At 47.1% G+C, this 13,143-nt stretch overlaps 1 protein-coding gene across 1 annotated transcript in view; it reads left to right on the forward strand.

Moving 5' to 3' along the window:
• TBC1D22A (TBC1 domain family member 22A) overlaps positions 1-13,143 on the forward strand; it is a gene marked incomplete at its 5' end in the record, with an annotated part of 424,244 nt that overhangs the window by 120,138 nt on the left and 290,963 nt on the right. The window contains 1 exon segment of the mRNA NM_001133321.1: positions 13,078-13,143. This exon segment is cut by the window's right edge and continues 63 nt beyond it. Within this exon segment, the coding sequence (NP_001126793.1) occupies positions 13,078-13,143 (66 nt within the window).

Below are 13,143 nucleotides of genomic sequence, written 5' to 3' on the forward strand. Positions count from 1 at the left end.
CGGGTGCTGCAGACTTGTGGTGGGACAGTGGTGGTGGAGGCTGGACTGCATACTGTAGGATGGACAGGACACAAGTATGAATCGGTGGCACAAGACAGGGATGCCCTCTCTCGCCACTTCTATTCAACATAGTGTTGGAAGTTCTGGCCAGGGCAATTAGGCAGGAGAAGGAAATCAAGGGTATTCAATTAGGAAAAGAGGAAGTCAAATTGTCCCTGTTTGCAGATGACATGATAGTATATCTAGAAAACCCCATTGTCTCAGCCCAAAATCTCCTTAAGCTGATAAGCAACTTCAGCAAAGTCTCAGGATACAAAATCAATGTGCAAAAATCACAAGCATTCTTATACATCAATAACAGACAAACAGAGAGCCAAATCATGAGTGAACTCCCATTCACAATTGCTTCAAACAGAATAAAATACCTAGGAATCCAACTTACAAGGGATGTGAAAGACCTCTTCAAGGAGAACTACAAACCACTGCTCAAGGAAATAAAAGAGGATACAAACAAATGGAAGAACATTCCATGCTCATGGGTAGGAAGAATCAATATCATGAAAATGGCCATCCTTCCCAAGGTAATTTACAGATTCAATGCCATCCCCATCAAGCTACCAATGACTTTCTTCACAGAATTGGAAAAAACTACTTTAAAGTTCATATGGAACCAAAAAAGAGCCCGCATCGCCAAGTCAATCCTAAGCCAAAAGAACAAAGCTGGAGGCATCATGCTACCTGACTTCAAACTATACTACAAGGCTACAGTAACCAAAACAGCATGGTACTGGTACCAAAACAGAGATATAGATCAATGGAACAGAACAGAGCCGTCAGAAATAATGCCACATATCTACAACCATCTGATCTTTGACAAACCTGAGAAAAACAAGAAATGGGGAAAGGATTCCCTATTTAATAAATGGTGCTGGGAAAACTGGCTAGCCATATGTAGAAAGCTGAAACTGGATCCCTTCCTTACACCTTATACAAAAATCAATTCAAGATGGATTAAAGACTTACATGTTAGACCTAAAACCATAAAAACCCTAGAAGAAAACCTAGGCAATACCATTCAGGACATAGGCATGGGCAAGGACTTCATGTCTAAAACACCAAAAGCAATGGCAACAAAAGCCAAAATTGACAAATGGGATCTAATTAAACTAAAGAGCTTCTGCACAGCAAAGGAAACTACCATCAGAGTGAACAGGCAACCTACAAAATGGGAGAAAATTTTCGCAACCTACTCATCTGACAAAGGGCTAATATCCAGAATCTACAATGAACTCCAACAAATTTACAAGAAAAAAACAAACAACCCCATCAAAAAGTGGGCGAAGGACATGAACAGACACTTCTCAAAAGAAGACATTTATGCAGCCAAAAGACACATGAAAAAATGCTCACCATCACTGGCCATCAGAGAAATGCAAATCAAAACCACAATGAGATACCATCTCACACCAGTTAGAATGGCGATCATTAAAAAGTCAGGAAACAACAGGTGCTGGAGAGGATGTGGAGAAATAGGAACACTTTTACACTGTTGGTGGGACTGTAAACTAGTTCAACCCTTGTGGAAGTCAGTGTGGCGATTCCTCAGGGATCTAGAACTAGAAATTCCATTCGACCCAGCCATCCCATTACTGGGTATATACCCAAAGGACTATAAATCATGCTGCTATAAAGACACATGCACACGTATGTTTATTGCGGCATTATTCACAATAGCAAAGACTTGGAACCAACCCAAATGTCCAACAATGATAGACTGGATTAAGAAAATGTGGCACATCTACACCATGGAATACTATGCAGCCATAAGAAATGATGAGTTCATGTCCTTTGTAGGGACATGGATGAAATTGGAAATCATCATTCTCAGTAAACTATCGCAAGAACAAAAAACCAAACACCGCATATTCTCACTCATAGGTGGGAATTGAACAATGAGAACACATGGACACAGGAAGGGGAACATCACACTTCAGGGACTGTTGTGGGTTGGGGGGAGGGGGGAGGGATAACATTGGGAGATATACCTAATGCTAGATGACGAGTTGGTGGGTGCAGTGCACCAGCATGGCACATGTATACATATGTAACTTACTGCACATTGGGCACATGTACCATAAAACCTAAAGTATAAAAAAAAAAAAAAAAAAAAAAAAAAAAAAAAAAAAAAAAAAAAGAATGTTTTAATTTATTAAACTTTTTGCCTTGAAGCTGAAAAAAAAAAAAAATAAAAAATAACTACTGGGTAAGTAGCTTAGTACCTGGGTAACAAAATAATCTGTATAACCCCCTGACACAAGTTTACCTATGTAACAACCTGCATATGTACCCTCCAACTTAAAATAAAAGATAAAAAACAAAAAAACAAAAACAAAAAAAAAAAAAAACAAAAAAAAAAAAAAAAGAAAATTCTAAAAAAAAAAAAAAAAAAAAAAAAAAAAAAAAAAAAAACAAGTATGAATCGGGGTGGAGGAGTAGCACAGCGTGGAGGCAGTTTAGTGCTGAGGGTCAGCTTCTGCTAAGAGGGGACTTCACACCTGGGATGCGCAAGGCCATGGCAGGCAGGGATGGAGGGGAGGGTGTGGAGACTTGCAGTCACAAGGGATAGGGATGAACGTGGTGGTTCTTGGCCCTCTCAGGGCTTGGATTGATGATGAGTAGAAAATAAATGTTAGGTCAGGGAGCAAAGCTTGTCATTGCAAATGTGGGGTGCTAAGAAAGGGTTCATGAGGATGCCAAGTAAGGCTTCTTGGGGAAGGTGGCATCTTACGTGGCATCTCAAAAGTGTTGTTAGTGTTCTCTCTGCTAGTGGGAAGTGGGGAGGCCATGAGAGCTGGGGTACGCAGTAGGGGTGGGACAAGCAGGAACACAGGCTGGGGTAGAGGGGCCCAAGAGGAGGCCAGGTGACAGCCGCCCTACTGCCCTCCCTACCACCCCATTGCTTGGGTTTTATTCTGAAGGATGAAACTGGGAGCGGTGAGCCTGTGTTTCTGGAAGAGTAAAGCCTTGAAAGAGTCGTTGGTTGGTTCATTCATTCATTCATCCATTCATTCATCCATTGGCATTTATTGAGCACTTTGTGTTTTAGGCACTGTGTCAGGTGCTGGGAAATAGCAGGCAGGGAAGAAGACCAAGTCGTCCCCCTGGGGCCTGCAGAACAGCTAGTAGAAGGCCTGCCTTTTTCTCTTGCCCCCTCCAACCCCGACAGACCTAGGCTACGTGGAGACATAGCCCATTCTCTCAGGATCTTATTCCTGTGCTCCCAGTGCGCTGCTGCCCTGTGTCTGTCCAGTGCGCTGCTGCCCTGTGTCTGTCCCTTACTGAGTGCTTGCCCTGTGTCGGACCATGCATTCAGAGATTCTTGTGGACAGGCGTGTGGGCAGGCAACTCAGGGACCAGGCTGTTCTCGCCCAGTGTCTGGCTCGTAGGAGCAGTGCTGGTTGTAAGGGGAGGCTGCTTCTGGCAGGCTCTTGGGAGGGGCTAGAGCTGGGACAGGAAGAACTGAGAAGGGACAGATAAGGGAGTTGAGGGGCCAAAGACTACAGGGGTGGGGTAAGAGGACTCTGGCAGCTAGAGTAGGGAGCAAGCGTTGGTTCTTTTTCTGGGAACAAGTGCTCACTGTGCATTTGCCACGCTCCATGCCCTGTGTTGGCGAGCACTGATGCCATCCAGCTCCTCAGGCAGTCATGCTGCACCATGGCTCTGGGCCTTCTGTAAGAGGACAGATCTGGGGAGCACAGTGCACGATGCCAGTCACCCATCCCTGAGTCAGCATGTGCTGCTCACACATCTGCCCTCAGCCAGGCCCTCTGCAGGTGCTGGGGTTACAAGAACCTCTGGGACAATGGTGGGGACTGGGAACTCAGCAGGGAAGGGGTCTCCCCAATCAAGGATGCCTCTTTATCATTCCCTGAGTCCCAAGGTTTAAACCTGGCTTCCCATTCAACTCTTCTGGGAGCTTTTCCCGGTCCTTGTGTCCGGGCCCGTGAAGCAAATTGGAATCTCTAGGGTGGACTCAGGCATCAGGGTGTTGACTGACTCCAGCATTGCTGTGAACCAGGCAGTCCACAGAGTGCCTACCCTGTGGCTAGGCGGGGGATGGGAGGCCAGGGTGTGGGAGGTTCAGGCCTGCCCTCTTCACATGTGGGTTTCCATTCTGGTCGCATGTTAGTATCACCTGGGGAGCTCAGGAAATACTGTTACCTCGGTTCTTGGGGGTTCTCACATGTGCCCAGGGCTGGAGACGGTGGCTCTAGGACACTCAGGCTCCAGTGGGGCAGGGTGGGGCATACATGAGCCACCTGGGAAGCAGGTCGTTGAAAGTCATGCGCTATGCCCGCCGCTGCAGGCAGCACACACCTGGGCTGAGGTACCTGGGCAGGAGAGCTGGCCTGGGGCATTGGAGGGCTCGCGTTGGAGGAGAGAGGCTGAGTGAGACTCGCTGAGAGCCATGAGCTTGTCGTCTGGGAGGGCTCGGGTGAGTAGGTACGATAGGAGGGATTTATTCCAGTCCATGAGTCCTTCCAGGATCCAGAGGTTAACAGTTACGCCCAGAATTGAGAATTTATCATTTGTCCAGCTTAAAAAGGCAGATAACCAAAGCTGTGCTTGAGTGGGAACCTATTTCAGGGTCTGGCAAACTAATGACTCTTTTTCATTGTGTTTATGATTTGTCATTAACATGATTCTAGTAGCCTTATTTTTAATTGACGAGTGGGCAGTTCCACTTCAGTGAAGGACGAGAAACATGACTTGTCATTTGTTAAAAACTAATATCTAATCTAGAACATACCATTAAGCCACAAGTAATACTACTTAATGTTTACATTTTATGCAAGCAAGGTAGTAACTTTTTAAAAATTACTGCTAAACAGAGTCATATTTCTGGCTCTTTTTAAAATAAGTATTTCAGAAACATGGCACAAAAACAAATTAAACATTGAACATTTGCATTAGTGAGTCTAATGGTTAAAAATGATGAGTGAAACTCCAGTATTATCTTTCTTTTTGCAGTATATTGAGGTAGGTTTGCATATGAACACAGTGGGAGGGAACAGTTTGATTTTTGTGTCACCGGGACAATTTAGATATAAGTATATGCATGCATTGTTGTACATTTATGATTAGTGTTTTCATAGCATGCTAATACAGCAATTAAGTTTTCTGTAGTTCTGTCATTTAAAATTCATTGCATACTTGAATGTATTTCATTTGCATAATTTCTAGTCTTGCTTAATTATTGAAAGGCCTCAACTTGCATATGTGTGTTTTCCTTTAGGGATGGGAGTGTCAGGAGCACGTGTAGGGTTTTTATTGCCTGCGTTCCGATGATGATGTACTTGCCTTTTAGAATTTGTGTTTCAAGTGAAGTTTACATTTTGGGGAATGGGAAGTATTTCTGAGAGCCCTCTTGCAAGTTCACTATGGATTTTTTGTTGCCACTGAATGCAGCTGATGTCAGGCTGCCTACACCACGGCCTAGCTGATCGCTCCTGGTGGCCCACGCTGCCCTGTGTTGAAGGCCGGGCCCCTTCACTGGCACACAGGCCTTCTCTCCTGGCTGCTGCACGCAGCTTCACACCCATCATTGGCCAGGCTCTGTTTCCGACCTTGCCCCGGGCCAAGCTGGACACGTTTCCCTGTGTCCTCCGTGCTCTGTCTCTTTCTCTCCACCTGTCTTCTCCACTATCAAAACCAAACCCAGAACTGTATGCCTGTTCTTACTTGTCCCAAGTGAGCGCACGCATCTTTCTCCCTGAGTCTCAGGGCTGTGGCCACTTTTGGGTCTGACAGGATCGCTGCACGTCGCGATCACTCTTGCACTCAGCGAGGAAGGACTGAGGGTCCGTTGTGGGGCAAACAGCGTTCCAAGCCCTTGGACAAACATTCCACCCTCGTGGACCTCACATTTTGGTGGGAGAAGACAAACAATACACCGAGAGGTAGATTTGATGTGCTATGGAAGGTGAGGAGTGCTGTAGGAAAAGGCCTGGGATCAGCTTGGTGGGATGGTGAGGGCCGAGGAGGGAAAGCATCTGTTGAAGTAGGTGGGTAGTGGTCAGGGTGGGCCGCACTGAGGAGGTGACTTTGAGTGAGGACATAGAGGAGCGAGGGAGGCAGCTGTGCAGGCACCTGGGGGTGCATTCCTGTCTGGTTCATTCTGTGGAGAGGGCTTACCCATTCCCTCACTGTGTTTCCCATCGGGGAGTAGTGCCCACCAGACACAGGTGATGAAGAGGGAGAACAGTAGGTAACAGGAAGCAGTGCCGTGGGCTCCTCCAACAACCGGGGAGGTGGAGACCGAGAGAGGGTGCTCTCGTGGAAAGGCGGCTGCTGGCCCTGCACAGACTGAGAGCAGCGGACAGCGGCTGTCCTCGAAAGGGCAGCCAGTCAACACCCTGGGCTTGGTGGCCCCTGTGGTCTGTTGCAGCTCATCTCTGCCATTGTGGCCCAGAGCAGCCACAGGGAATCCGTATAAAGGAAAGCATATAGTTGTGTTCCCATAACACTTTATTTACAAAAATGGGTGGGCAGGATTGGCTGATGGTCAGTTTGCTAACCCCTGATCTAGATGAAATGGGTCCTAGCAGAGGAACAGTAAGTTCAGAGAGAGGCACTGAGGCAGGAGAGGTGTGGCATTTAAGGAACATTTAAGCAGCGAAGTAAAAGTGGGAGGGGCCATGGTGAGTGACGAGTGTCAGCCTCTTGGTCAGAGGCAGGAAGCGCCAGGCTCACAGGAGCCGTCAGCCTAGGCAGGGCCTGGGCTTTTATGCTGGGCGTGATTAGAAGCAATTGGAAGTTTTTTCGGGGTGGTGGTGTTAAAATGATGTGATTTTCACAGGGTCTCTGTGGCAGAGTGTGGAGAAAGGACCGTGGGGTCTGTGTCCACCCACTGATGGACAGTCCCCTGTGAGCCTGGCCAGTCTTCAGCGTCTCTGTATCCAGGGCTGAGCAGCGGGTGGGAGAGTAGCTGGGGCTGGGTGAATGAATGTTGTTGTTGTGTGTATCTGTGGGTGGCTCTCAGCGTGCGGATTTGTCCCCAGGTCTTCAGTGACTTGGGATCACATGGCTCTCCTGAGCAGTGTGGGACCTCAGGTCAGGAGCTGGGGCTTGGCTTGAGTTTGCCTTTGTGTCCGTGCGACTCTGGGCATGTTAACCATGTTTCCTGAGCCTGTCTCCTTGTCTGCAGATAGGGACAGTGATGGCCTTCTGTGATTAGTGGGATTAAAGCAGCACTGTGTGAAGCACGAAGCCTGGTGAGGACCCAGCCCTTCCTTAGTTCACCTATGGGTATGGCAATTTTGGGGCAAAGACAAAGAAGTAATCTTATGTAATTGTTATTGTCAAGAGACGGACAGGCTTGAAATAACAATAAGGTGCAGACGGGTCTGGATGAAGCCTGTGGCTCTGAGAGGGTTATCTGTGAAGCTGGCTTTAACTTGAAGTAGAAGCTTGTTTCACTCAGGTCTGGCCGTCACCACCCCCACTTGTAATCTTATGCCTTCCCATCACTGGGGGCAGGGCTGGGTACCCAACAGAAGGAGCTCTGCATCTGGCGATCCACCAGCACATCCCAGTGAAAGAGGCCTGATTCTGGAGATGCTCAGGTGGGTGGGTCATTAAATAACCACCCGGAAGGCACTGCAGAACCACACCTGGCACTTCTATGCACACTTGGGGCTGGTTATTCTTTTTGTCACTGTTAGAAATTTTTTTTTTTTTTTTTTGAGGCGGAGTCTCACTCTGTTGCCCAGGCTGGAGTGCAGTGGCGCGATCTTGGCTCACTGCACCCTCCGCCTCCTGGGTTTACGCCATTCTCCTGCCTCAGCTTCCCGAGTAGCTGGGACTACAGGTGCCCGCCACCATGCCCGGCTAATTTTTTGTATTTTTAGTATTTTCACTGTGTTAGCCGGGATGGTCTCGATCTCCTGACCTCGTGATCTGCCCGCCTCTGCCTCTCAAAATGCTGGGATTACAGGTGTGAGCCACTGCGCCCGGCCAGTGACTGTTAGAATTATGCGAATCAGTACGCTCTTTGGAATACTACTATTTCCTCATTTTATGGGAAAATAGAGGCAGGCGGGAATAATGGCCACACCTTTCCTCCATCACGAGGGCTCTGAGTGTCCCTCTTGAGTGCATCTTGGCAGCTAGACTGTTCTGTGCCCCCCTCCAGAATACCGTAATTCACCAAGCGATTGTTTTCTGGAGAGAGTGTTCTCCCCTGGGGCACCTCCTCCCATTGGATTGGGGATGCGTTTGACACGCGTGTAACCAGGCCGTTGTGACCCGATGCCCTTTCTGCCAGGGCTACTTGGAAATCACGCATCATGAACCTTGAAGATACCTTCAAGGTATTCCTTTGAGCTAAAAGTTCACTGTAGGAAGTTTACTTCAGGAAGTAATTGACATTGTTAGCTGATGTGTGTTTGAGAATACTGGACAATTAGAAATAATCAAAATACAAATTGGGGAAAGGTGACATAGAAATGCGTATGATGGAAGCCAGTGTCGCCTTCAAAATGGATGTTTTAGAGCACGGTTGGCAAATGTTTTCTGTAAAGGCCTAGATAGTAAATATTTGAGCCTGTGGGGCGTGTGGTCTCTTGTAACCTCTCCACTGTGCTGCGATAGGGCAAAAGCAGCCACACACAGTACATAAACAGATGGGCTGTGCCCTGTCCAGCAAAATTCTATTTACACAAATAGGTGGTGGGCCGTAGTTTGCTGATTCCTGTTGTAGAACAGGACTTAACGACAGTGGGAATATGGCCATGATTTTAAAGGGAAAGGACCAATCATAAACTGGGCTACATTAAAGTTAGGAACTTCTCTTCATCAAAGACATCATTAATAGGGTGAAAAGGCAAGTCACAGAAGGAGGCTGTTTACAGCAGGGCTCACGTGTGGACTATCTGGATATGAACGCCTGTGAATCAGAAAGGAGGAGGCAGATGGCGTTATGGGAAGGGACTCAAACATCTGTACTCACACTTCACAGATGCAGACACGCAACGGCATCGCTTTGTCTCCTGGGAGATTCAGATGAAAACGAAATGTAGCTTAATAGATACCACTGCAAAGCCATCAGAATGGCTAATGTGAAAACGTTCCACAGTATCAAGTGTTGGCAAGGATGTAGGACATTGGGAATTTGCGTACACTTCTGATAGGAGTAGAGTCACTTTGAAAATTCTTTAGCAAAGTCTTTCAGAGGTATGCAAACCTAGCAGGCCCACTCCCAGGTATACACTTAACAGAAATGCATCTCATGTACTGTAAAAGGGAGCTTCAAGAATCTTTAAAGCAAAAACTGGAAACAGCACAAATGTTTGTTAACAGAATGGATTTCATACACAGCAGTGTTATGCGACAGTGGAGGAAGGAACTACTGTTACGCGTTATAACATGAATTAATTTTCAAGTGTAACACTGAATGAAAGCAGCCAGACAGAAAAAATGCCACTTAGGAGGGGAGGAGGTAAGGGGCGGCGACCGAGAGGCCTGCTAAGGCGGTGATGGTCTGGCTTTTACCTGGGTGGTATTGATGGATGTGTTCAGTTTGTGATTATTCACACGATTTTGGGGTACACCTTTATATAAATATGCTATACTTCAATAAGCGTTTATTAAAAAGAAATTTCAGTGGTGTGATCCTAATGTGTTAACATGAGTGTGCCTGAGTGTAATTTATAATATCGAATAGATGCCAGTGGAAGCTTAAGGAGGATGGAAGGAATGCCAGTGCCCACACAGCTGAAAAGATGGGGCTGGAGTCTGGCTTCATGCTCGAGGCCTGGCGGCTCTCTGAGTCCCGCTCTCTTTCAGGTCAGCTTTTCTCGGTGGACCTGCAGCTTGTGATTCTCCCCTCCCATCAGAGGGTGGCCGCCACAACTCCACACTGTGCACGTTCACTTTCATTCACAGCAGCAGCCAAGAAAAGCCCTGGCTTGGCTCCTATTCCTGCATTGGGCCACCTCTCCACCCCCAAACTGTCAGTCATAGTGGTTGGAAGATGGCTTAGCCGTGTAGCTTAGCCCCGTCAAGACCTGTCCTGAAGGAAGAGGCTTCCCATCCGGACCACAAGGGTTGGGTAGAGGGTGACGTGGCTCCCAGAGCAGCTTCAGGGCTCTGTTCCAGCCAGGATGAGTAGATGTTTGGTGACTAACACAGTGATGTCTACTATAGATGTGGAAACACTTTCAAAGGCTAAAAGTGCCATCAGGGATGTATTTGTTCATTCAGTCACTCGTTCATATGTGATTGACCCAGTGAAAGCTTATGTGCCCGCCATCTGGTTGGTACCATGAGGGCCTGGTCCTGAGTGAACTTCCTGTTAGATGCTGCTGGAGTGCCAGGTGACCAGCCCCACCTCGTGGGAGACGTGACTACTGACCAGGAGCCCGGTCAGACCTCATGGGAGAAGTGACCACTGGAGACACTTGAGGGATGAGAAAGACATGGCCAGGCACAGCAGTAAGACTGCTAGGAAAAAAACAAGGAGAAAAGCCTTTTCTTTTTTTTTTTGAGACAGAGTCTTGCTCCGTTGCCCAGGCTGGAGTGCAGTGGCATGATCTAGGCTCACTGCAACCTCCTCTTACCGGGTTCAAGTGACTCTCCTGCCTCAGCCTCCTGAGTATTTGGGATTACAGGCATATGCCACCACGTCTGGCTAATTTTTGTATTTTTAGTAGAGATGGGGTTTCACCATGTTGGCCAGGCTGGTCTCGAACTCCTGACCTCGTGATCCGCCTGCCTCGGCCTCCCAAAGTGCTGGGATTACAGGTGTGAGCCACCGCGTCTGTCTGAAAATCTTTTTTATATAAGATACAGGAACACTAATTAGAAAAACTATCAACTGGACTTCATGAAACTTTAAGACCTTATCTGTTTGAGACAGAAAAGCAAGCCATAGACTGGGGAGAGGAATGACAGTAAGTACAAAGGAAAAAGAGATTTGTATCTAGAGTGTGTACAGAGCTCATCAAACTCAGTAATAAGATGACACACAACCTGAGTAAAAGCCGGGCCAAAGATTTGAACAGATACTTCATCAAAGAAGAGATGCGATGGCTCCATGAAGAGATGTTCGGTATCATTAATCATTATGGAAACAAAATTAAAACCACACCCAACAGCATGGCGGATAGATTCACAGTACTAAGTGTTGGAAAGGCTATGTAGCATCTGGAATTCTCATACGTTGCTTGTTGGAATGTAAAGTGGAGTAATTTCTTTGGAAAAAGAGCTGACAGTTTCTTAGAAAACTAAACATATCCCAATGTTATGGCCCAGTAACTCGACTCCTAGGTATTTAACCGTGAAAACCCAAAGCGTATGCCCACGAAAATCCTGTGCAGGAATGCAACAAACCCCAAACCGGAAACAACCGAAATGCTCATTGACAGGCGAATCTTTAACAAACTGGTGGATCCATTCAACGGACGCAGCTAGAAAAAGGAAATCACAGCTGATTCACGTAACTTGGATCCATCTCAGAAGGCGCTGTGCTGCGGAGTGAAGGAAAAGCTCGCACAAAGTGTAGGTCCTGAGTGACTCCGTTTCTGGGGAGTTCTAGGGCAGCCTCAGCCATGCACAGTGAGGAGGTGAGCACCTACCCGGCCAGGGCTGGGGTGGACTGCAGAGGGTACTGGGAAGTATATGGGGGCAGGAGGATGGAAGTGTGTCTATATCTTCCTTGGAGCAGGAGTTACATAGCTGGATGCCTTTGTCAAAAGCCACCAAACTGATTGCTTAAAATGGGTGCATCTTATTTTATAAATTAGAATTGGCCATTTATATCTGGGAGTTTTGCATCTGCAGATTCAACCAACTGTGCATCGAAAATATTTGGGAAAAAAAGGCCGGCGCGGTGGCTCACGCTTGTAATCCCAGCACTTTGGGAGGCTGAGGTGGGTGGATCACGAGGTCAAGAGATCGAGACCATCCTGGCCAACATGGTGAAACCCCTACTAAAAATACAAAATTTAGCTGGGCGTGGTGGCGGGTGCCTGTAATCCCAGCTACTCGGGAGGCTGAGGCAGGAGAATCACGAACCTGGGAGGCGGAGTTTGCAGCGAGCCGAGATCATGCCACTGCACTCCAGCCTGGATGACAGAGTGAGACTCCATCTCAAAAAAAAAAAATAAATAAAAATAGTAACAATGCAACAAAAGATAATATAAATAAAAACAACACAGTATAACAATTACTTACATAGCATTTACCTTGTGTCAGGTGTCATAAGTCATCTAGAGATTAAAGTATTCAAGCAGATGTGCATAAGTTACATGCAAATACTATGGCATTTTATATAAGGGTCTTGAGTAGCTAAGAATTTTGGTATCCCTCATAGATACTTAGGGACAACTACATACTGTCAACAATGTCAAGTGAAAAAGTAGAAACAAGGCAACAGAAACCATGAAATCCCAGGCAGTCTGGCCTAGGAATCAGGCTCTTCGTGACCTCCTTGTGCTTCCTGGCCCTTTCTGACTTCAAGTCCCCTTTAGGTACTGAGCCTGCAGCTGCCACAGGCCCATGAGTCTTTGAAATTAGCACATTTGCATAAGTGAGAGTACGTACACACGTATGTGTGTATATGCGTGCATGTATGCGTGTGTGTGTGCGTGTGTGGTGTGTGTGTGCGTGGTTGCTGTTAGAAGACAGTTCAGACTTTGGAATCCTTTCTGGTGTATGAGGCCTCTAGAGAGGCGCTTGTTTCATCTCGCAGCCCTGCTGTAGAAGAGCCTTGGGCCCACCTGCTGCAGGGCCTGTGGGACTCTTGTCCAGGTGAGTGGGGAGGGCCTGCACCAGGAGGCTGCAGACGTAAGCCTGGGCCCCTTCCTGAGTGCTGTCGGGAGTGTTGCTTGCATTGTGTTCAGCTGGCTGACCTCCTCTGTGTGTGTTTCTTTTTTCCCACACTTTGTGCTCCTCTCTGTGTCAGATTTCAGAATGCCAAGCTTAGGTAGGATGCAAGTCTTTTTATTTCACACTTAATAATAGGGACTCCATGAATTAGCTATAACCATGTATGTGTTTTGTTTATTTCTTACCCAGGGTTACCTTCCTGCCAATGTAGACCGGAGACCAGCCACTCTCCAGAGAAAACAAAAAGAATATTTT

The sequence above is a fragment of the Pongo abelii genome, chromosome 23 (genome assembly GCF_028885655.2).
Source record: "Pongo abelii isolate AG06213 chromosome 23, NHGRI_mPonAbe1-v2.0_pri, whole genome shotgun sequence".
In the NCBI taxonomy this organism is placed as follows: domain Eukaryota; kingdom Metazoa; phylum Chordata; class Mammalia; order Primates; family Hominidae; genus Pongo; species Pongo abelii.